The sequence below is a fragment of the Natator depressus genome, chromosome 11, assembly GCF_965152275.1.
Source record: "Natator depressus isolate rNatDep1 chromosome 11, rNatDep2.hap1, whole genome shotgun sequence".
In the NCBI taxonomy this organism is placed as follows: Eukaryota; Metazoa; Chordata; order Testudines; family Cheloniidae; genus Natator; species Natator depressus.
In genome coordinates this window covers 17151077-17176715 of record NC_134244.1, presented here as the reverse complement: position 1 = coordinate 17176715, position 25639 = coordinate 17151077, and the positions used below count along the sequence as shown (strand labels likewise).

General features: G+C 39.3%; 1 protein-coding gene across 11 annotated transcripts in view; it reads left to right on the top strand.

Annotated features, from left to right (window-relative positions):
* Positions 1–25639, top strand: part of NCKAP5 (NCK associated protein 5) — a 587437-nt gene that overhangs the window by 545673 nt on the left and 16125 nt on the right. For 9 of the 11 annotated variants that reach the window (XM_074967249.1, XM_074967241.1, XM_074967248.1 and 6 more), the window contains 3 exons: positions 1684–1823; positions 3862–3991; positions 6990–7177. In XM_074967249.1, coding sequence (XP_074823350.1) covers positions 1684–1823; positions 3862–3991; positions 6990–7177 — 458 coding nt within the window. The remainder of the gene's footprint in view (positions 1–1683; positions 1824–3861; positions 3992–6989; positions 7178–25639) is intronic. The other 2 variants (XM_074967252.1, XM_074967251.1) reach the window with 2 other exon arrangements.

Genomic DNA, 25639 nt, shown 5'->3' with positions numbered 1-25639 from the left:
ATGCCCACTTGATCGGGCTTTGCAGGTGAGCTTGGCGGGGGAACATCTAGTTTGAGGATCCCACTGCAGTTTAGGTAGGAGCTAGGTGAGGGTGTCAGGACTGAGGCAGCTTTGTGCATGCTCACCAGCAGAAGTGTAGGTGCCATGGGGTCTTTCCAGTGGAAATGTGGGCTTCTACATGGTTAGGTAGCCTTTGAGCAACAGCATTGAGGGATCTACATTTTGGGTTTAGGTGCCCAAAGTGACAATTAAATGTTTAAATCCCTTTGTGGATCTAGCCTTAGATTAACACATATAAACACATACTAAGAGACAGTCCCTGCCCCAAAGAGTTTACTTTCTAAAAAGAGAGCTATTAAAAAACCAGCAAAAAAATCTACAGGCTGAAACTTTTTTGCTAACACTTTGTCAAGGTAGAATATTTATTGCAAGTAAAAAAATGATACTGATTTATTTAACTTGCATGACTCTGTACCACATTGCCCTCATACAAGAAATCCCATGTAATGGTCATGCAGGGCTAGACATCAGGTTTAAATTTAGGGTAAGGCCACCAAAGTATGTTTTGCCAAATTGCTGTTATTTAAATTGAACCTAAGACTGGTGTTTCATCAGAATGTGTATGAGAAGGTTTTTAATTAAACATACTGGAATGTGGTTGATTTAGCCATATTCCCAGTACAGTATATTAGAGTACAAACACATATGGTGGCCTTTATTGCAAACTCCCCTGCAGGTTTTGAATCAAAGCTAAATAAAATATATATTAATACATATTATTTTCAAAAGAAATGTATTGTTAATTAATGGCACAGCTAAGAGATTCAGAAGAGAAATCTTAGTTATAGATTATATGCTACATGCTTGAATAGCCACATGTGTGACCTCAATTCAGCAGTGTGCTATAGAGTAGACTCCATGATTAAACACTGTCATTATAACAAATTGAATAGAAACTGCAAGCATTGAATTGCTTCATAAGAAGTTGGTAGCAGTAAGATTGCACTGATTTTAATCGTAATATTCACTGCACCAATCTTGTAAGGTGTGTATCTTAATTAAATTGTCATGAAGAGATGCAAAAAAAGTAGAATACATCAGATTGTGAGGTCAACTCATTCTTTCCTGGAATATTTTCATCTGACCCTTCTTCTTTACCCTACTTCACCAAAAACACAACTTTCATTTTATTCTACAAAGCACTGTTTATTTTCTTAGATTTTGGTTTTACACAACATACATGTAGTAAATAAATAGAACTATTTGATCTAAAACATTTCTGGAGTAAGATATAATTTCCTATTTATGTCTTTGTAACAAACTGAGTTTGCTATGTTTCTCTCCACCGGAATATAAAATAACAGTACAGCTTTTCTAACTGCTTCCTAAAAATCATTTTTAACCTTTTGTTTCTCATTTGCAAAGAGTTTACATTTTAAGAGTCAAAGACTGATTTTAAATTGTGCCTTGGGAAGTGCTTTGGGCAAGATTCTGCCCCCCTTATGTTGAACAGCACCTTACTATACAAGTCGTTCCATTGAAGAATGGGATTCTTTGACATGAAAAGAAGTATCAGAATCAACCCATAACTGAACACTGGATTACTCCTAAACACAAGCAAACGCTGTTGTTAGTGTGATGATGATGAGATCCATAAATTGCATAATCTCTTTCTGAATTCAGGAATAATTAACCCTCCAAAGCAAAGTGGGCATGAACAAGTTCTGGTGACTTCTGTTTCATTAGAGCATACTGAAAAAAATGTGGAAAACAAGAAGATTCTTCCAGACTGGAGCAGCAAGAAAGCCACTAAAAAAACAAAGGTATAAATTGAAAGAAAAATGCCAGTGGTGTAACTAGCATATATATTTAGTCTAAAGACCATACTTCACTGTAAAAGTCAAAATTGCTAAATGTCCTAACTTTAATGAAAAGAATAATTAACAATCTAATGCATAATTATTTGTGATTACTGGATAACATTCATTGACAAAAGGTATGTTATTATTTATTAATAATACAGTGCCCACAGGTATGCTTGGTACTTTGTCTCATGCTTTACAGACATTAATTACTTAAATATTATTATCTCCAGGCATTTTATAGATGAGGAAATTGAGTTGCGGTTACCTGATGGTCTTTCTTTACAAGAGATTTGGGCTTTTTCTTGTTTTTTCCCTTTGGAGATACAATTCTTTCCTGATCTAGGTTTTGCTGTTGGTGTGGTATGTGTGAGTGGATGTAATATAATTTTAGTGTAAAAGGTAAAATAATCTTCTTTTGGTTTGTGTCATTTTGTTAATCCCTACAATGATCTGTCTGTCTTTCAATCCTTCCGTGAAAACAATGAAAAGGACAAATAGGCAAATGCAGACACCTGTGTAAAAGCTTCTGTTGATGGTTGGAGGGCTATGAATGATTAAAAGTGCCAGATGAGTCAAGCCCTGCTGGAAGAACAGGTGCAGCAGGTTAGCAAATGGGAACCCTTGAGATATAGGATACATAGGGTGATTAAAAAAATAACCTCCTCAAGAAAGGGGGTGGTTTAACCAGGAAACTGATCTACAGCTAGCACATAAGCCTCACACTATTGTGAGCTACGATCTTTACGTTGCTTATGCTGTAATTTATGCTAATCTTTTTGTTTTATGCTTTTTTTAAAACTGGTGCAGGGCTGTTCCCTTATAAAGTTGGCCCAGACTCTTGTTCTCCATGGTGCACACAGATAAGTTAAGTGGCTTGCCCAATGTCACATTGGCAAGTCTGTGGCAGATCCTGATCAGAGTACTGCTGCCTCTCGCTCCCATACTCCTGTTGTTGGAATATGCCTCTTACCCAATAAGCAGCTGTCATTTTAAATCTCTGATGAATTGAGGAATACAAGGGGAAAAACCAGCGTCTCCAAAACTGCTATAAGAATTTCTCATATTAAAAAAAAGTTTAAAAGTGGGTCCAGGTGATAATTGTACTTGTGGACCTTGCTATCTGGTTGATAATCTGAACACCAAGTACAAATACCACCCTATTCTGAATATCAGATGTTACTTCCTCCCCTCTCCTTTCTGCTGCCACTGAACTCCTAAATCTTCAGCGCTTCCATGGAGTAGGGTATCAGGACCAGGGCTGCTCTTTACTAGGGATCTTCACTTCCAGAGGAAGGGATGAATTTGTCTGTGCCCCTCCCCATGGAGTCCAGAGGAGAAGGAGCCAGTTGTGGAGTTTATTGCTTCCCTACCACTCTGCCAAAAGATAGGAAGGGGGGCATGACATTAAAATGGCTGAATTGCTCACAGATGGTAAAGCCATGAGTGTTTTATGCTAGTCATTCCAACCAAGTGTTGATAAAACCTTTACACAGCCCTACACATCATTTGTTGTGTGAATGCCCTACATGCTATCTTAGAAATACTTGAGAGGTTTGAAAATTGTATATGAAGGGTACTTTATAAATGCAAATAAATAAATAAATATTACCTGAGGAAAGTGTGCAACCTTAAAGTAATTTTACAGAGGGAAAGAGGCTGGATTCTCCCACTCTTACCAATGTTAAGCTGTTATTCGCTCACGGAGTCCTGTTTAAACCAGTGGGACTAAGTGAGGAGTATGGTACTACACAATGTGAATAAAGTTGCAGAATCTGGCCCAGTATAAGCAGGACTAACTCCTGGGACATATCTGGACAATAAACAGTGGCTATTTCCCATACTGTCAAACTTATGATTAGATGCTGAATGATAATTGCTGTCGTTCCATTAGTAAATCCGAGGTTTTCTTTGATGAATGCAAAATGTTTTATACCCTAATAAAATATTCTGCCCTAGTGTCTGAGTCATTCTCATTGTGCTGTTATTACTGGTGCAGGACAAGGCACTGCGAGCGTGCACTTATTCTGCTAGCAGCAGTAGTGACACTGAGACGGAGCCAGAGTATGAAACAAATGACTTTGGAACCGCAGGGGAAAAGTTAGTAGATCTAACAAAGAACAAACAAGGTAATTGAAAATGTAATACATGGTAATGTATAGTTCCCATCTCCATCCTGACAGCCGCTGATTGTGTCTTTCATTGTGGGATTATTTCCACTTTTTAACTCTATCTTTCTTCAGATATAATTTTCCAGTATGTATAATTTTATTATATATCCGCATCATTGTTTTCTGGAACACCATTCTTGCCACTATGGGCATAACTCTAAGGCTTTTATTCATAAATCCCCATGGTGAACTAAAAAGTCTTTAGCTGCATTATTGCAGCAATAAAAAGGTGATTATAAAGATAACTTTTTTTTTAATTACATAGTATAGTAGTAGGTTAAAATAACCCAATGAGCCATGGCCATAGCTTTCTAACTGTCTTATGACAGTGGTACTGTTCACACGGCTACATTTAAGAGTCTGTCAGCCTTCCCAGTGTATATTGCTACTTTTCTGAGGATCAAATTAGGTCACAAGAATCAACTCTGAATTGAAATCTAGTATGAAAGCTCAACAGTGAATTCCTTGGGGTAATTTTTCTAAATTTTGAGGTAACTGACTGCTGGATTGGTGGTCCAGAAGATTGCTGTCCGTATTTGAACACCAGAATAGGTAATTCACGAGCAGCAGCAACAGTGAAAACCATCCTGCAATGTATGTTAGCTGTGTTATGGAGAAGACTCTCTGCAGTGGGAAAGTCCAGGCCCATTCCATCCTCGGCTTCCCTGCTACGAATGATTCAAGGGAGTGTATAGGGCCAGCACAAGAGCTGTGCACCAATGAACCCACTCAAGCCCTGAGGACCTGTGCATTTCATGAGAATTTAAGGGAGACTTCAGTGATGCATAGACTTTATGCCAGCCCTTTGCACAGTGGGTGAACTTGACCCAGCACATACAGTAGAAACTACAGTGATAAGTGCCTAAAAATGCCACAGGCAGACAGATACTGCAGATAGACACCCAGGTGCCATTAGTGTCTACCAGGAGCTAGACTGAATGTTTGGCATTTGCAAGGATAATCCATTTGGGTGTTTTTCAGCAGCAAGAGTAGGGTTGCCAATTTTGGTTGGACATATTCCTGGAGTTTTCATCACATGATATAATCTTTAATTAAAGATTAATCTTTCATTCCTGGAGAGTCCAGGACAATGCCGGAGAGTTGGCAACCCGAAGCAAGAGTGTGGGAGGTTGATTATTTTATTTAGGGCATGCTCCTATTTTTTTAATCTTTGGTTATATATGAAATGTTGCAAGTGATTAAATCAAAGAGACATTTGATATTTTTCTAAAATGATTTTGTAACAGGAGAGAATCGTACTTTCTTAAATAGGTGTTGCCATATGTGCAGTGATTTCTTTATCCATAACAAATGTTTTAAAGGATTTTATCATGTGTAAGTGCATTAAATGACAGCAGCCTTCAAATTTTGTGACATCTACTGTGAATTAAAACCACCACTTTACTTAGTGAGCTGTTACTTTTACATAGCTGGCTCATTGGGGTTGGGACAGAGAGAACCAAAATGGATGCAAAACTTCTGGTCTGCAATTGAGGCAAACAAAAAAAAATCCTAAAATGTTGGTATAGCGAGTCGTTTTTTTTTCTCCTATGGATCAACATTTCAGCCTTGGTCACTTTAAATACAGTTGCCCAGATCAGGTAAGTAATAACGCTATGCTTCTATTGCAACTTGCATCCAAAGAGCTCGACACACCTGACTGACATTAACTGATTTAGCCTCACAACACCTGTGTGGGGGTGAGGTGGTATACCCATTTTACAAATGAGCAAACTGAGGCACAGAGATGATCTAGATACTTATATGGCCCCATTACTGTATTGCCTCAGAGCCTCACAAACATTAATGAACTTATCCTCACTACACTCCATGAGGTAGGGGAGTATTTTAATTCCCATTGTACAGGCAAGGAACTGAAGCACAAGGAGACTAAAGGTCTGGTGCAAAGCCCATTGATGTCAATGGAATGGCTCATTGATTCAATGGGCTTTGGATCAGGCTATTAATGAGTTGTCTAGTCACATAGGAAGTCTGTGGCACACTAGGAATTAAACCCAGGTATTCTGAGCCTTCGCCCCATGCCTCAAGTACCAGACCACCCTAATTTTGATCTCAACTGGATTTTACATCAGTATAACTCTGTTGAAGGCAGTGGAGACAGTGTTTTTTCAAAAGGTACTGGATATACAGTACTTCTGTCAGGTAGCGTTCAAATGTGTGTAACAGCAAGAGCCAGTAGAGAAACAAATGCCCAATCTAGAACATCCTTCCCTTGTGCTGTCTCACAATGTTACAGAGGGTTTCTTTGCTTTTTTTTTTTTTTTTTTTTTTTTTTTAACATGGGTTTCAGGCCTAGGAGTAGGGAGTCCTGAGGTCTATTCCTAGCACTGCCACTTCCTGTATGATCTTTAACAAGTTAATAGAGCTTGATTCTGATCTCACAAACATAGGTTCTACACCACTGTATTCACTGCCAGTCAGTCAGTTAAGGATTTAAGATTTATAAAACAAATGAAAAAGTAGATAAAAGAAAAAATATGTTCAGAAGCAAGCCAACCAAAAGATAGGCATGTGCCCAAGGAAGTTCGGGCTTGAAGGCTATTAACAGCTGAAGATAAAAACTTAAACCAAAAATATTAAAACAAAAAAATTCTACACTGAAGTCAAATTAATAACCTCATCTAAAGTCACAAAAGAAAGGAAATTAAAAATCTGGGATTTGCCCCTCTGTTTATCTCAGACCATTGTATCTTCTTTAAGGATAGAAAGTCATCCTGAATTTTAAGTATTAACTTTGAATGTCCTTTTTCAGTAGTTTTAAATCATACCCTTAACTTTCACATAGTTTTTGTTATGGTTTTATTACCAACCACTGACCTTTCTAGTTGTCTTAAAGTATCTGTATTGCTATTAAAAATTACACTGTCATCCATTTAAGCTGGACATGAACTTTCTCTCAAATAAATGTGCAATGTTTTTAAAAATCTTTCCATAGCTGAGCAAGAAGAAAATACTGTGAGAAAGTCCTTTATGGGGAGCCCTATGTCAATCTTGGATTTATATCAACACAGTCTCTATGGCCATTATGGAGAGGATGGGCCTGAACAATTAACACATTACAGTTTAATTGAGCAACTGAGTGGAGCTTCCAGTAAAGAAGGCAAGAGCAAAGAGATCCCTAGTGTGAGTTATCTTGCTTTTTATGATATTCCTCTTACTTAACCCAGGAATATATCTGTCTCATTTATATTCATTTTCTGCATTCATCATTAGTATTTACAGAAACCAAAAAGACACCTGAAAATATGGCATGGGTTGCTAGGGGGAGTAAAGCAAACTAAGCACCTTTTTAAAGGAGGTTGCATAAGTGTGGTGGTCTTGTCGTCAGCTCTAGCTTACAACAGACTTCCGAAACTTACCATTAGAGACAATCTGGAGCCCTAAGATTCATGGCAAACTTCTGTTTAAGAATAGCAGTAAAACCCATGATATCTCTTTGGAAATGCCTGCACTGCAGTGGGGAGTGTCTCCCAGCCCAAGTAGATAGACACAGGCCAGCGCTGCTCGAGCCAGTGCTCTAAAAATAGCAGGGTGGACATTGAGGCACAAGCAATGGCTCGGGCTAGTCACCTACGCTCAGACCCCCAGGGAGTCAGACAGGCTTAGACTTGGGCATCGAGCCCAAGCTGCCTCCCCTGCTGTGACATCCACACTGCTGTTTTTAGCATGCTAGCTTGAGCAGAGACAAGTCCATCTACCCACGCTCCAAGCTGCAGTGTAGACATAACATTTGTGGCTGCTGCTCCACGCTGAGTCAGCTTACAAGAGTTTGCATTTTATTTAGTGCAGCATAGGCCTATTACATGGTATTTAAAAAACAATTCAAGTAGAAGTCTGCTGTGGTTACCAACTGTTTTGTGGGCTCCCCAAAATACCATCATATAGTCAGACACAGTTCTGTTAAGACTAGGTCTGTCTTACCACCAATTTCTGTGCAAACTTCATTTGACTTAATCAAGAGTTCCACAAAAAGATTAGTAGCAGAGTATGACCCTTACTATGGGAGTCTCTACCACCTTGAACACACAGTACCTCTGAAATAATGTCCTCTACCACATTTTCTCGCTTTCTCTCCCTCCCACACACACATTCTTGTTTTCTGTCCATTCCCCCCTTCCTCCACCACTACCAATATTCTCTCTTTCTCTTTCTCATTGAGGTACACAATTCCAAGTATTAAAAGGGAAAATACATTCTCTGGCAAGCAGTCACAGGTGCAATACATTTTAATGCCTGTTTTACAGAGAATCTTTTCTTATGTGTAAACTTAAAAAAAAACAAATCTGTTTCTGTAAGTATAAATTTTATTAAAAGAACCTAGAATTAGATTTAAGGAAGAAACTGAGAGTGACTTGTATCCAAGGCTGCTGGAGTATATGTCATTTCTGCTCTGAAGATGCAGCAAATGATGGCTTCAAACACACTGATCAAGGTCGCACACAACTCTCATCTCTGAACCTCAATGCTTTATGGACAGAAAATTGCATTTTCCCCATAGTAGATGTAAACCTGCTTGCTAATCTATATCATCCATAAACGATGGACTTTTGCACCACTTAATACCTAAGATACCATATCTCTGAGAAGTGCAGACAGAGTGTATAGGAGGGTCAACACTAGCCCTGAAGTAGGTGGTATAGAGAGGCCATTGGTGGCTGCTTAAAGGATGGACTATTGGATCCAGGATTACATGGATCTAGTTCCTCCAAATCTCTGCCTATGGGTGCACAGGTAAACTGGCAGATATTTCAGACTATAGTCCTGGAATAGTAGCTGTAGTTGACCTACAGTGCTACCCACAGCCTGTTTCATACCACCTCCCCCACCATCCCTGAAAAGTTCTCTGCAGGAAGGTGGATTACTTGGATTTTGTGTGTGAAGAGGTGAAGTATTTTTTGCTAAACCCTGCCCATTGCCCCTTAAAATACTACTGGTGAGCATGTGCTTTCATTCTCCCACCTCTTCTCCAGCTGGGGCTTTTTTACCTCTATTTCTGAAGTGCAGTGAATCACAAATAGAAGTAGTTTGTTAACAGAGAATCAGTGGCTAGAACCTGGAGCTAATGATCCCAAAGCAGACAGCACCAGCTGTCAAGTCCGGGACTTCCAGCCTTGCTTCTACCCTGCCTACCAGACCCACAGCAACCAGGCCCAGAAATTCCACTTGAGCAGTAGCCGCCTCAAGGAGTTTGGAGGGGACATGCTTAGGAAAATTTCTCAACCCTCAGGGCTCCTTCTCTAAAGAAGCCAGCACCAGCTACAGCTGAGGGCACAGGGTGCAAATCAGGGTCCTTCAGGCCCAGTGCCCCTTAATCTCAACCATACCCTCCTGGGACACTGGTTCTAGTGGCCTTCAAATGAGGAGCAGCAATAGCCAAGAAGCACTTGCAGGGGTCAGACTTTGGCAAGCATCCAGGTTCAGCTTTAGCTGGTGCTGCAGAAGATTAGCCTCCAGCTTGCATGCCTCCTCTTTGCTATTTATCCATTTGCTTCCCTCCGTGGGGCTCGGAGCCACTTGACATCATTGTGTTCACTAACCTCTGAGATCTGGACTTGGACATATTATCTTCTCATTAGTTGAATTGTCATTGGTGGTTGGTCCATCTTCTTCCCCCATTGCCCTTATCTCTGCCACCCTTCATCTGCCAAATCCCTCATTCACATCCCATTGTGCTTCTCTCCCCTTACTCTCATCCTCCTCCTCTTCTCAGTCCTACAATCCCTTCCCACCATTCCTCTCCCTCACTTCAACCCTGACTGCCCCCATTGAAAAAACAGCTAAAACTAAAAGATTATAGCAGAAATTAAGTGAACATATGCATTTTAAAAAAAACTGAACTAACAAAACCTGTCCCATGTCATTGCTCTGTTCATTTTGCATATTGAATCTCTTCTCTGCAGCCATTCTCTTTTTGATTGTAAGCTCTTCTCAGCAGGGGCTGCATTCTACTCTGTCGCTGTACAGCACCTAGCACATTTTGAGCACAATATTGTAAATATACAGGAGGACGATAATAAATGATAATGCAAGGGCTGTTGTGTGTGGCACAGTGGGTTAGATCACAAGAGAAAAAATGCATTTTTCATCTTGACCCCACTTGTGCACTTAAGAAAATCACTATACAATTCCACAGAGTTGGCAATATCTGTTACTTAGCAGAGAGCATTGGAGGTTAGGCCCAAAGTGCACAGTCGGAATGACATGGAAGAAGCTTTCACAGCTCTTACTTACACTGTGCCTTCACGGCAGTGCTCGGAAACCTGCACTTTACTGAACACTACATTCACTCACAAACTTAGAAAGAAAAATCCTGACATGTACCTACTTTGTTTCACCGTCTACCAACATTTATCTAATGACTAGACTGTGCTCTGGCTTTACAATTAGAAAAACACGAGGAAAAGAAAATGATACTAGAATTATACTCAAAAGGATAAATGAAGGGAAACAACCATTTAATTCCTCACTTTAAACATTTAGAGATTCACAACTGAATTATGTAGAGATAATGAATTGTCTCAAAACAAATATTACAATTCTGCCTTTGCCAGGGCCAAGGTCTTTTGCTATTAATCGAGCAATCAGATTTGGTTGTATTAATTAAATGGGCTAAAAAAGGTAGCATTTGCACTTAATTAATTTTTACTGGTATATTATAGCTTTTTCATGTTTAAATAATGTGCAAAATCAGCAGTGGGTTAAAAGTAAACAAAACTCATTGACATGGCCTTAAGAACCTTGTAACACTGCATCATTAAACTAGAAAACAGCAGGTATATCTCGGCCCCAGCATTTATCATGCATTAAGCTGGGGGGCTTTTAAGATGACTTTTTGAAGATTTGAAACCGTTCTCAAAACCAGTGTTACCTCTTGGTGAACAGTGAAAGCTCAATAAAACACAAGGGATTTGCCTATTAGTATTAAACTTTTCAGAATGACAAATGAGGAGCAGTGACCATGAAAAGCAGGTTGCCCCTGAACTCCTTGTTTGAACCAGCGCAGCAATTTTTTTCTCGGCTGTAATTTGTCCGCCACAAGAAGATCCATAGTCTGTTTAAATTAGACTTGTGTGGCTTGGAACATTACTCACAAAAAATGGGGAATCCTGGTAACGAGGACCTGTGTCAACGATTCTGAAAAATCAGGCAAATTTTGGAAAGGAACTGTGATCTATAATGTGGCCTTCTAAAAAGAAGATGGTACGTGCCTTGAATTTAATTCTTGAATGATGTATGTCAATTTTTTTTTTAAAAGTGTCATGATGGACAGAATGAGTTTACCATGCTTGTCAAAAGAGCAGTGTGCCGTGGCAGTACCTTAGCTCAATTAAATTGGACTGTAAGGCACCACTAGTAAGATGGTGGTTACAGGCTCAGTGCTGTAATGAGACATTTTGGAAGGAAGCTCTGCTAATCTGGCACTATTGTAGTTTGATTTGTCTCTCCTCCCCCAGTACACATTCACCAGTGCTACCCCCAAAATACACACACACAGATACATTCAGTCACCAAAAGGCAATAGACAAAATACCTTTCTTATAGAGGGGAAAGTAAACAGAATGTTTGAGAAATTATACATAGTTTCTGAGGATGTAAAATACATTTTTAATGTTGCTCGATCCCATCTTTGATCTGAGATATCCTAAACTTTCTGTTTTGGAAACTATTTTTAATATCCTCAAATTTCTGCTCACCAGTAAGAGATTGTTTTAAATCAGCTAGGAAAATGTAGGCATGGTAGGAAATTCTGATATACTCAGATTCTTCAGTAAGTTTCCATTTTTATACAAAGAAAACATGATTTCAAATAGAAGATAATTGAAGTGAACTGAAGGATGTGGATAAAACCATCGTCTAAATTAATAGAATTAATATATTTTTCTAACATGATTTTTGCTAATTGCAGTATTTTAAAATTGGGAACACAATTATTTTTATATGCAGCAGTTAAATTTGATTTTAATTACACAATAACTGATGTAATTTAATGAACTCCTACCGGGCCTGTACCAAAGACCGTCAAAGTCAATAGAAAAACACCCATTGATTTTGCAAACTTTAGATCAGGCCCATAGTATACAGAATATTGCTTCTATTGCTTGTGGCAATAACTGATAATGCCCTAAACCACTTGCTGACATCATGATCTGTGCTCCAGTTACACAGAAATCTGAATCATGACAAGTCAGAGATGGAAATATTATTTCACAATTTGCATTATCTCAGTGGGTTTTTTATAAAAATTAATAAATCACAGCATGTTTTAAAGAACTCAGAAAACAAGACATCTGTTCATCACTTTCCCATGTTGTTTGTACTGCACCTAGCACAAGGTGGTCCTGGTCCATGACTAGGGCTCAGGTGCTATGGCAATACATCTAATAATTAATTATTTTTACTGCCTTCTTTCTGGCTGCAGAAAAGCATGCCAGTTAGTTCATCATCCTTATGACCCCAAAGCTTCATGAAAAATATATGCTCCTCTCTGTCTCTATGTAATGGAGTCACATGTTTTTTATTTAATAAAGTCATTCTTCTTTCCTTTCCTCCCTATATGTAGTTCAGTTAGAATTCTCTAGATTTTTTTCTTGCTTATATTTCAAGGTATGACTTGGTGAGGGCAGAAAGGATAGGCTCCTTTGTAGAAGAAGAGTGATGAAACGTTTGTATCCATTGCAAGCTTGGAAATCTGTTTTTCCTCAATTACAATGATTTACATGTAAACACTGACTTTTCACCTCACATTACAGTGTTTACTACATCAATGATTTAATTATAGACCCAATTAACTAAAGAGGCTTATTTGTGCATAAGTGAAGTTATACTCTTTTTTCTATGCAGCAGAGTGCCTGTGTATTGTACAGCTGATTCATGAAGGAGATTTGATGCTCAAATCACCGTGTCTTGCCATTCAAATAGGTTTTAGAGCTAGCTGCAAAATATGGGCAGAGGAAAAACAAATATATCAACAGAGAAACCAGTGCTGTTTTGGCTATGTTTATGAAGGGAATCAACATGGTGACATTCCCAGATAAACTCAAGAATTTTTACAAGTGAGTGAGTTGATGGGAATTAATGTATGCCTCATTGTACTTGTGAGTCTTCTAAAGTATCATATTAGCACAATGGAGTATCCAAACAAGGACTTACAAAATGATGATAATTAGTAATTGTACAATGCTTGCCATCCTCAAAGAGCCAAAAGCATTTTACGAGCAATGCATAAGATAATCCAGTGCCTCTTAATTGCAGCCGTAGCTGTTCGTGCGATCCAGCATGTAGGCGGGAAACCACTGCAAAGCATACTGTAGGAGCAAAAGTAGAGGGAGAGGACAGTTTGTCCAAGGACTCGGAGGCAAATGTCTCCTCTTATTAAAAGTGTCATTAGATCTTTCACATCCATGTTGAGTTGACATGACTTCAGTTTTTAAGATCCGAAAGAGACAAACACAGTAAACTTCATTAAACTCAATTTCTCTGACTCACGAGGATGCAAGGTTGAGCTGATCCTGATGGGACTGGAATCTGTGGTTCTAGGGAACCTAGCTATTTCACACCAGACATTTAGATCAATAAGCTATCCCTTCTGGCAGCCTTGATGATGAAATATCAACTTCATCTATTTTTTTTAATGAATATATTTATTTTAAAATATTCAGTGCTTGTGAAAGGAACTGGGTTGACTCTGGAGGCTCATTACCTATCCACAGAATGGTACAGCATGGGCAGTGGTAGTACCAACTTTCCCCAACCCTGACCCATTCCAGTCTTGTCATTTCTAGGAAAGAGAGCATAATTCATTTTCCATGGCCATTCAGTCCCTATCTTATCTCCTGAGACTGGCAATCATGGTGGTGGTGTTCTCACATGGATACTTAGGAACTGACTCTCACCACCAGTTCAAGTAGTCCTCTAAACAATCATGGGACAAAGCATCCACTGCTCATTACTGACTTGAACTGGATATGAACCAGCAACCTAGTGTTGTATCCTCTTAACAATCCCCTGAACCATCCAGCCTGTCTTCCCTCCTTTTCTCATTGTTTTATATTAGTGTCTTTTAAAGGTAGCTTTAGTTAGGAAATACTTCATAATGCCTGTGGAAATAGAAAGTGCTTGCTGTACAACTCGGTGTGCAGCAATTTGCTGTTCCTTAATATGGTAAAAATGTTAAGATAGGGCTCAGTTCAGCCCTGCAGGCACATGGAGGTACAATTTGCACTTCTGCAAATCTGAGTGATAGCTGGGCCACTAGAGACATTCATTACTAAGGAAGGGGGGGGGCAAATGGGGTACCGTGGTTGCCTGCCCTAGCAGCCCTCCAGAGGTAGCAGCTTAAGGTTCTAGCCAGTGATCCATCCGAGTCTAATTGGTGGAGACGTCACTGAATCATCACATTTCCCAGGTCCCCTGGCATCTAGGCCTGTTCACTTTCTTAGCAGCCCCAACTGCCTCCAGACCGACCTTTGGAGCTGTATTTGCAAGCAGCTTGTGCAGCTAGTGCTGGCCCTGCCCAGGCAGACTTTACTTCTCTGGCAGTTCACAGCCCGAGTTCCTCCTCTGGAACCCACGGAGAACATCAGGCCTATAATGTCTTATAATGGTAGTCTGGTTCATCACAGCCAAAAATAGGCTTACAAAAATGTAGCTTAATTTCAGTATTGGTGCTTGTCTGATCATTTTATCATTGTCTTTGCCATTGTCACACCTGTGTTATCTTAGTCAGGTCACTTAATCTATATCTGCTTCTACTTAATAAAATGGGTATAATTTCAGTTACTTACCTCACTGGAGAGTGTGAGGTGTAATTTATGTTTAACGAGTGTGTTGAGAATCTCAGATGAATAATGTAATATTTGTTCCATCAAGGAACAATAGAGTCTGGATAATTACACAATTTAATGTCCAGTCTACTGTCCTGGGAGTCTCATAAGAGTGACAACTTCAATGAAAAAAACACAGGAGCATGATCCAGTAAGATAATGGACTTTATTGTACCACCCATGGGAGTATTGCAGAATTTAAAAATGTGTCATCTAGCCTCAAATTTAATTTGTTTGAGAATGAGGAAACATTAAATTAGAAATAAATTAGGAGGTCTCTGGACATCAACAAATTCGACATCTCACATGTTTAATAGGGTGAGTTCCTATTTCAATATCCCTCCTATGTTACTCAGTCTTTTATTCCTAATTAGATCCAGAAACCACTTAAAATATGGGAATTGTTTAAGAACACTTTACCAGATGCCCAAAGGCCACAATTGAGAAGGAAACACATATTGGTTAAAAAAAATGTGGTTTAGAGGGGAAGTGAACACAGCTATAAAACAATACTATAAATAAATAGAAGAAAGGGGAAGTTGATTGTAATAAGTCAGAAGGTAGGAATTGTAGACAAGTGATAAGGGAAGCAAAGAGGCAGAAGGAGAAATTATGGTCAGCAGAATTAAGGAGTATAAGAAAGAGGCTTTTTAAGTGTATTAACAATTACACTGGTCCATTACTATATTGAAATGGTAGAATTATCTATAATAATGCAGAAAAGGCAGACATTTTGAATAAATATTTATACTATATTTGGGAAAAACATATGATGTAATCATATCATATGATAACACTCTTTCCATTCCACTAGTATCTCAGGATAATGTTAAACAGCGGCTACTAAAGTTAAACATTTTGAAATCAGCAGCACTAGATAATCTTACATCCAAGATATAACAGCTGGCTGAGAGCAAACTGGACCATTAATGTTGATTTTCAATAAGTCTTGGAGCATTGGAGAAGTTCCAGAAGGCTGGAAGAAAGTGAACGTTGTCCCAATATTTTAAAAGGGCAAATTCAATTACCTGGATACTTATAAGCCTGTCAGCCTGTCCTTGATCCTGATAAAATAATGGAGCACCTGATATGGTACTTGATTAATAAATAATTAAAAGAAGGTAATATAATTAAGGCACATTGACATGTTTATGGAAAATAGATCCTATGAAGCTAACTCGATATCTTTTTTTGATGAAATTACAAATTAGCTTGATAAAGGTAATAGTTTTCGTAAGGCATTTGATTTGGTGCTATGTGACATTTTGATTAAAAACTAGAAATATATAAAATTAACAGTGTACACATGAAATGGAGTAAAAACTGGCTAACTGATAGGTCTCAATTCTGAAGCACTTAGAGGAGAGGAAAGTGATCAGGAACAGTCAGCATGCATTCACCAAGGGCAAGTCATGTCTGACTAATCTAATTGCCTTCTGTGATGAGATAACTGGCTCTGTGGATGAAGGGAAAGCAGTGTACATGTTATTCCTTGACTTTAGCAAAGCTTTTGACACAGTCTCCCACAGTATTCTTGCCAGCAAGTTTAAGAAGTATGGGCTAGATGAATGGACTATAAGGTGGATAGAAAGCTGGCTAGATTGTCGGGCTCAACGGGTAGTAATCAATGGCTCCATGTCTAGTTGGCAGCCAATATCAAGTGGAGTGCCCCAAGGGTCGGTCCTGGGGCCGGTTTTGTTCAATATCTTCATTCATGATGTGGAGGATTGCGTGGATTGCACCCTCAGCAAGTTTGCAGATGACACTAAACTGGGAGGAGAGGTAGATACGCTGGAGGGTAGGGATAGGATACAAAGGGCCCTAGACAAATTAGAGGATTGGTCCAAAAGAAATCTGATGAGGTTCAACAAAGAAAAGTGCAGAGTCCTGCATTTAGGATGGAAGAATCTTACACACTGCTACAGACTAGGGACCGAATGGCTCGGCAGCAGTTCTGCAGAAAAGGACATAGGGGTTACAGTGGACAAGAAGCTGGATATGAGTCAACAGTGTGCCCTTGTTGCCAAGAAGGCCAATGGCATTTTGGGCTGTATAAGTAGGGGCATTGCCAGCAGATCAAGGGACATGATCGTTCCCTTTTATTCGACATTGGTGAGGCCTCATCTGGAGTACTGTGTCCAGTTTTGCCCCCCTCCCCCCCCCCCACTAAAAGAAGGTTGTGGAAAAATTGGAAAACATCCAGCAGAGGGCAACAACAATGATTAGGGGACTGGAACACATGACTTATGAGGAGAGGCTGAGGGAACTGGGATTGTTTCATCCTGCAGAAGAGAAGCATGAGGGGGGATTTGATAGCTGTTTTCAACTACCTGAAAGGGGGTTCCAAAGAGGATGGATCTAGACTGTTCTCAATGGTAGCAGATGACAGAACGAGGAGTAATGGTCTCAAGTTGCAGTGGGGGAGGTTTAGGTTGGATATTAGGAAAAACTTTTTCATTAGGAGGGTGGTGAAGCACTGGAATGTGTTACCTAGGGAGGTGGTGGAATCTCCTTCCTTTTAAGTTTTTAAGGTCAGGCTTGACAAAGCTCTGGCTGGGATGATTTAGTTGCAGATTGGTCCTGCTTTGATCAGGGGATTAGACTAGATGACCTCGTGAGGTCCCTTCCAACCCTAATATTCTATGATTCTATGATTCAATTGTAAATGGGGAATCATTGCTAAATGGGTGTATTTCTAGTGCAGGCTGTCATTGATCAGTTTTTGGCCCTATGCCATTTAACATTTTTATTAATGAGCTAGAAGAAAACATAAAATCATCAATGATAAAGATGACAGATGACCCAGAAATTGGGAGAGTGGTAAATAATTAAGAGGACAGGTCACTGATACAGAGCAATATGGACCTCTTGGTAAGCAGAGCGCAAGTAAACAATATGTGTTTTAATATAGCTAAATGTAAATATAGTCAAAGAATGTAGTCCATAATTATAGGATGGGGGACTCTGTCCTGGAAGCAGTGACCCTGAAAAAGATTTGGGAGTTATGCTGTATAATCAGCTGAACATGAGTTCACAGTGAGACGCTGTGGCCGAAAGGGCTAATGTGCCACTGTGGCCAAAAGGGCTAATGTGATCCTTCGATGCATGAACGGGAATCTTAAATACAATGAAGAAGTTATTTTACCTTTGCATTTGACACTGGTATGACTGCTGCTGGAATACTGTGTCAAGTTCTGGTGTCAACAATTTGAGGAGGATGTTGACAAATTGGAGAGGGTTCAGAGAAGAGCCATAAGAATGATTAAAGGATTATAAAACATGTCTTATAGTAATAGACTCGAGGAGCTCAATCTATTTAGCTTAACAAAGAAAAGTAAAGTGGTGACTTGATTACAGTCTTGCATAAACCTAAATGGGTAATAACTATTTAATAATAGGCTCTTCAGCCTAGCAGAAAAAGGTGTACTATGATCCAATGGCTGGAAGCTGAAATAAGATAAAATCAGACTGTAAATTAGGTGTAAATTTTTAACCATGAGGGTAATTAACTATTGGAATAATTTGCCAAGAGTCATGGTGGATTTTCTATCATGATCCAGATAGCTAGAAAGGTACAGCAACAACAACAAAAATCCGTCACCAAACAAGTTTTTTCTCCAAGGCTTAATTAAGATCTTAGAGGGGACCAGTTATAATAGGAAAGAAACAAAAGATTTTTCACAAACATAGGGTCCAACAGAAAAAAAAACTGTTGCTACAACCTAGTTCTCTAACAGCTAGCGTAAAGCTTCGTGTCCAGAGACCTTCTCTACATGGGGAAGACTGAGACCTGCGATCCTCCACAGCAGTGGCAGCCATGATGGAGGCTGTAGTGTAGACAGAACTCTGGCGTTTTCACTAGCATGTCACTGCTTTGACTGGCCCTCCATGCTGTATAAATATTCTCTTTATTTTATATTTGCTCCAATGTACCTGTCCCCATATAAAGTTGGAGTGGTAGGTGGCGTGTTACTTTGAGCAAACCAAATGTTTTTCATCCAAGGTTCACTAGATTTTTCAGAAACATTTGAGGAGTTGGTGAGGGGTAAGAGGAGGTTTGGATTATGGGAAGGGGGTGTGACTAGCAGGCAGGGAGACAGCCCCCTGCTTAGTTGCGGTGAGTGAAATAACAGAGCAAGGTTAGACAACTGAGAACTTAATTTCTCTGTTAACTGAGAGAAGAGGCAGAGGAAATGAAAGGCTCTATCTAAATTAGGAAAACTGGAATCTGTGGTTTTCCACAGGTGGAGACCGTGGTATAGATAGGACTTTGGCATTTTTGCCAGGGTGCCATCTAATCCTACTCAGAGCAAATCTCCAAACGATTCACACCACCAGAGCTGTGCTTCAACTATTAGGGTGAGATTGTTTGCTGTGCCTGTGCAGTGTGGGGGCCTGCCTAAATTATGGCCATTTCTTTGGGCTGTCCTGAGCTTCAGCACTGTATGCTGTGGCCCCACCCAGGGCACAGTCCTTCTGTCAGGGCTTGCAAGAGGATCCTTGGGGGCAGCCTTAGAGCTCTCTCCTCAACTCCTGCACTTGCGGAATTTTACCCAGTCCAAATAAGAGGCTTTTAATTTTACACCATTCCAACCCTTGTACATGGCATAAAAGGACTGGGGCTGAGGATGTCACCCTTCTTTTTTCTACTCCCTTTGATATTTCTTCATGTGTGTTCCTTAATAAGAATTGTCTTTGTTGCCGTGTTGACGGAAGGGTAAGGACAGGAAATGGGAGTGTAGAGGGGTCGGGGGAAGGTCTAACAAAGGAATGCAGGTGACGGAGTGTTTATGGGAAGGCTGAAGACAAGAGGGCTATAGGTGTGTGTAAGGGGCTAGAACTTGACAGGACTGGCTGAATGGTTGAAAAATATCCTGGACCTGATTACCCTCTCACTTTACATCCATTTTACACTGCTGTAGCCCATGGATTGCAGTAGTTACTCCTGTCCTATGCTGGTGTAACTGAGAGGAGACTCAGGCCCTCTCTTTCCTGTAAGCCACATTCTGCCACCCTTACTCACACTGAGCAATGTCTTGCTCCATAAGATGCCCCACTGATTTCAGTGGGACTACTCACTGAGCTCTTAGCCTTTTCTCTCTGTCAGGGTGAAAGAATCTGGCCCTTTTTGACTAAGGAAAACTTGCCCACTGGAGCAGAAGCGTTCCCTATTTTGTCTAATGCAGCCCAGACCCCTACTGGTCTTAATTTACATTATTTTCCCACCCAAGGAGCATTTTTTAAAATATTTGAATCACACAACCACGATACTTTTGGTGTATACAAGTTATATAACTGTATCTTTCATTGGTCCAAATATAAAATGTCTTGGCGCTCATATCATTTTGGAGTCCTTAGAGATAAGCACCTGTCTGTTAGTGATAGTAAATGTTTATTTCCCTATATAACTGAAGAATATTTAAGAATTAAATAGATTCTGTGGTGAATAGGCATAAGCAGATAGATCCTTCAGTCAACAGATAGCTAGAACCAAGAGCATACACTGAATAAAAATATAATTTACTAGCTGATTCCCTTAATTGGAGAACATTCTAAGCCGTTTGTCAAAAAACTTGACAGATGTAGCCATTGCGATTTGCACCATGACTCAAAGTGCAATAATGTTTCTGCCATTTGTCATCTTACACTCTTCAATCTTGCAACTTTGGAAATGAAGCTTTTGGTTTTATTTCCCTTTGCTTTCATATTGTTGCCACGAATTGGAATATTATAATCTAATACAATAATCCAACATGGAATTCAGTAGACATTAACAGCAACAAATGACAAATATTATTAGGAAGTTTGTGAGATCATGTAATTGTTATAATGGTGGAAATGTTATTAGTAATAAAAGAAACAGATAAAAATAAATTGAATACAATAAACACTGAGTTGACTCAATTCACAATAAGAGGAATAGGAGCAGAGAGATGTTCAAAAGAGCTCTTTGTTTTGTGAGTCTGGAAAATATTTTGACTCCAGAGGAGCATCTGATTAGCAAAGTTAAATGAGATGAATAATAGGACAGCATTTTTGCAAATTGTTTTTTCAGCTGAAATTTGCCTCCACCATCTATAACAGTGATATGCTTTGCATAAAAGCAGTTGAATATCATGAAGGGAGGGGCAGGAAATGACTGATATTTTAATATCAGAGTTATGTTCTCAGCACGATGCATGAGGGAATAAGTTTCGTAGCTCACGTTAATAGGGGCTATGCACTGCATACAAAATGTACTGCCAAGCCATTTCTTTTTTTAGTAGAGCCCTGTAGCCTGCTTCTTTCTTTTCCTTCATATGTAGACAGGAAGAAATGCTCCATCACCTTTTTTTTTTTTTAAGAGGACAGAAAGTTCTTGCTAATATCTTTTTAAAATTACATGTTAAAATCTTTTTGAAGACTGTTTTTTATCTTATAGTCTGCTCCAGTCCAGCCATTTACTAAGTCTGCTGTGTTTCATCTCCCAAAAATTTCAACTTTTATTTAAATGAAAAGTCATCTGCAACCTGACAAAAACACTGACTATGTCCTGTGGGTAGAGGTAGGAGAAAATGCCACTGTAAGTACACTGGTTTTAATTAGGGAATTGGAAGTGCACCCATCCTGTTAATTTTTGATTGGCCCCAGCCCCAAAATAAAATATTTGTCTTCTAACAAATTTTTTAAGACCTTGGCATTTGGATTTCAGTCCCCATGCAGCACTCATGAAAAGCAATAGTTGTATCTAGTATGATAAATCAACAGGGGACTCAGCAAACTTAATAGCAATGAGTGACAAAGATTATATGAGAAGTTTGTAAGATACACCTGAGTAATTTAAATGTATTTAATAACCTTTCACAAAAGCTCAGAAGAGTGATGTAAACTTTAGTGGCACATATCTGAGTCCTCCCAGCCTGAACTACCCTCTATTTGTCACTGAGAGGCATCCTGACAGCTGAGCTCCAAGTACTGCCGCCTTCTGTGGATTACTCCATTCTTTGCTTGATCATTAATAAAGGTTGCTAAAACTTCTCTAATTATAAAATGCCTATAGCCGCAGGGATTTTTTTTTAACTACTCTGTTATTCTTAGTAAACAAGAAACCAGGTGGTTATTTGAAGAATTATTTGAATAATTGCTATGCATTTAAAAGTGATCCCTCTGATATCCTGTTAAACATGAACTCATCTTGTCTGTAAAATTAAATACACTATTAGGCATACTATAAAACAAGGCCTCAAATGAATTTCAGTGGATGTCGAATAAAACACAAGTGGGTGGCAATGAGGAAATTAAATATGAATAAATTATATTGCAGAGTATTTTAAAATTAAAATGTTAACCATGCATTAATAGTACATGACTTTTTATGGCAGGAGTGTTTAAACTTCACTGAGACACTGAATCTGCAGCAAAGTTAGCGGGTGTGGCTGTCAGAGAGGGAGAGGTTACACATGCACAAAGCTACAAAATGGATTTGAAATGCAAGAGGTACGTTTATTAGGCTGCCTGACACTGATGAGTAGAACCAAATAAGCATAACATACTTTGTTCGTGGTCATTTTTGCAAGAGTTATATAACACTGCAAAGCCTAACCGTAGTGTCCTGTTCATGGGCCCTCATCGGTAAAAACACTGGCCAGTTTTTTCAAGCTTGGGTTCTTAATGTTAGGCACCTAAACTCATGTTTAGACATTTAAACAAATGCCTTGATTTTCAGAGGTGCTGAAAGCTTGCAGCTTTTAGAGACATCCAAGAGAGTTCTACGTATTCAGCTCCTCTGAAAATCAGGTCTCTTATTTAGGTGCCCAAATATGGATTTATGTACTTACCTTTAGGTGAATTTAACCTATAATGTCTAACTCTTGTACTGGGGTAGTGTGAGTGACATCACAGAAGCCTCAAAAGGCATTTTTCTATGGTTTCCACCAAAAGGAAGACTAAATACTGTGTTTTTGAATGAGAACCTATGATTCTACACAAAAGGTTGTATCATAATAAAACTCCTGTTAATTTGAAGCTAATTTTTATAGCATTTTCCATTACCATTATAACACTGGCAACCAGCAAAGGCCAGAACCAGACTGTCATTTACAGGCTTTTTTTATATTAAATTTCCTCTTTCTTTTTTTCGTGACACTGAAAACCTGCCACACCAAACAGTAGCATTAAAGACTCCAGTGTTACCAATCGAGTACTCCTATAAATGTTAGGTACAGAAAGGGAATCTGTACTGTGCCAGCATATGCTGGGTTTTAGTAGCACAATAGTGAACCAGAAGGAACACGGAGGCAGGGTAGTAAGTCAAAGAGCAGTAGTAGCCATCCAAAATAGCTGAGTAACATGGAGGATGATGGTCTGTTCCAGCTATCTGATAAGGACCAAAACTCTGTTAGTTGTTAATGATTACGTCTATCATTTGGGGTAGGGCTGGTGGTAGTGGTGTCTGGTTAGGGAGAAACTTAAAATATGAAGGCATAATTTATAGTCTACTCTATTGCTCCATGGTGAAAATTATGTTCCTTCCTCTGTGGGGCAGAAAGGGGGCAGAATTGGTGCTTTGGTGGAGCCATGCAGTGGTGCAGGCACCTTGGGTGGCTCACACCTCAGCTCTGTACGGCTTTTGTGCCATTGTGTGGGGAGCAGATCCACATGTCTTCCAACACTGTCTTCCTATTGGGGTGCCTTAAGGCAGGCTGGGGAGAATGCTGCAGACTCAGTCAGGGCTACAGTAGTGATCCTGAAATGGCTTCCCATCCTGAGGGGGAAAGGGGAAAGGAATCTGAGCTGTGTGCCAAATGGGAGGACTTGGATCATTTACTGGATAACCAACAGCCATATATGCTCAGAGACAGTAATTGCCTCCACAGCTCCCAGTACATAGTGTGTGTGTAGAAAATGACCAAACCTTTACACAGGGCAAACCAATAAGATTAAAATGTTGGACAGCTCCAAATGATACATCAGAATCTGGCTTACAGTTGCTGGTGACACCAGCGTTTGCTAACCTGAGTTAAGTCAACTTTTGTGAAGCAGTCGGGAGTATAACAAAAACCATTTCAAACTTTATTTTGAAAGAATCTCAAGCATTTGGGAACTGGTCATGTTCTGTTCATTGCAGCAGATGGCATTCCATTTGGTATTTTTTAGCTTTAGTTTGCAGCTCAAAATTTTGTTTCTAGGGGAGTTGGGTAAATTAACCTATTTATATCTCTAACACACCAAGGTCCTGATCCAAAGTTCACCGAAGTCAATGGAAACTATGCCATTAGCTTCAATCGATTTTGGATCAGATTGTAGGTCTGATGTTTTGACATAGCATTTCAGGATCTCTTCTAATGAGGAGTACAATCCAGTCCTTAATGTCTGTATAGAGAATTTCCTGGCTGAAGGAGAAAAATTCTCTAATATTTCTACATGGGCTAGTAGTTAAAGCACAGCACTGTGGAATCAAGAGAGTAGGATTTTACTCCCAGTTCTGATGCTGGCTTTTTGGGTGACATATCGGACAAATCACTTAATCTCTTGTTGCCTCACTTTCCACATCAGTGAAACTAAGGATGTATTTGGGGTTTAATTCATAAAAAGTTGCTATAGCAGTGCTAAGTAAATAATCATTATTATTATTAGTTAATTTTATGGTAGCATCCACAGAGCCCTACATACTTCAGTGGGGCTTCATGCCAGCTCGGGAATCCTGCTGTGTTGATCTCATTGCAGTGTCTGTGCACTGGGGCAATTTTAATTAAATCCTCATAAGCATTTGATTGGTTCAAAACATGGAATCTGTTAATATTTTAAAGATTTACTTAGGCTCCAATATATATCAAACATAGATTTGTTTTGTTTTTCAACAAAACTTTTCAAACTGTTCATTTCCTAATATAACTTAAGTTACTGATTTTTATTATTTCCCAATGAGTTTGTTGTTGTGCATCGTCTGGCATGTATCTGATCACTCAGAAAAATTGATGCACATTAACGAATAGGCTACAGTATGTGTGCACGTATTCCAGTTGTATTTTAGCCCTCCTAGTGGCCTTTTATAATAACAATAATGTCCCCTTTATTTTATATACAGGAATATGAGGCATATAACACATCTCAGAACAGAATTAATAATGCAGTAACATTTCTAAAACACATACGACAAGACAAAAAATCTTAAACATATTTCTCCTACACGTTCACTGCAGTGTCGGGTCAGCCCACCAATTACACATCACTAAATACACACACTATGAGTTGCATCATTCTGTCACTGGAGAAAACCCACAGGGAGGACAAGAAACTTCACAAGGTTCCCCTCAGTGAGTCTGTTACATACAACATCTAACAGCTATTTTAGGTATGGTAGCTTTCTAGCTGTGTAACCTGCAGTCCACTTCTTGGTGCCAACATACTCTGCTTATTCCTACTGATATTTCTTTATGATGATTCTCCACAGCAGAGGGTGAAGGGTGTCCTCTGCCATTTGGTTTTGTGTCTGACATGACTCACCTATTTCCTGCATGTCTCTTCTTGTCTCTGTCATTTCCTTGTGGAGTGAGCCAGATGAGTCACACATCACAGGACTAGATCCTTGAGTTTCCTGACAAATATTAGATTAGTCTATGATCTATATTTGTGTATGCCCAGATGTATTTTAGGCCACAGACTACACTACTCAGTCTTATTTTACCTTGTTACTACCCTAACCAACGTCACCACAAATACACTCCATTTTTCTACTGGACTGCTATGTGGAAGGAGTTCAGAAACACATTGCTTCTCTTCT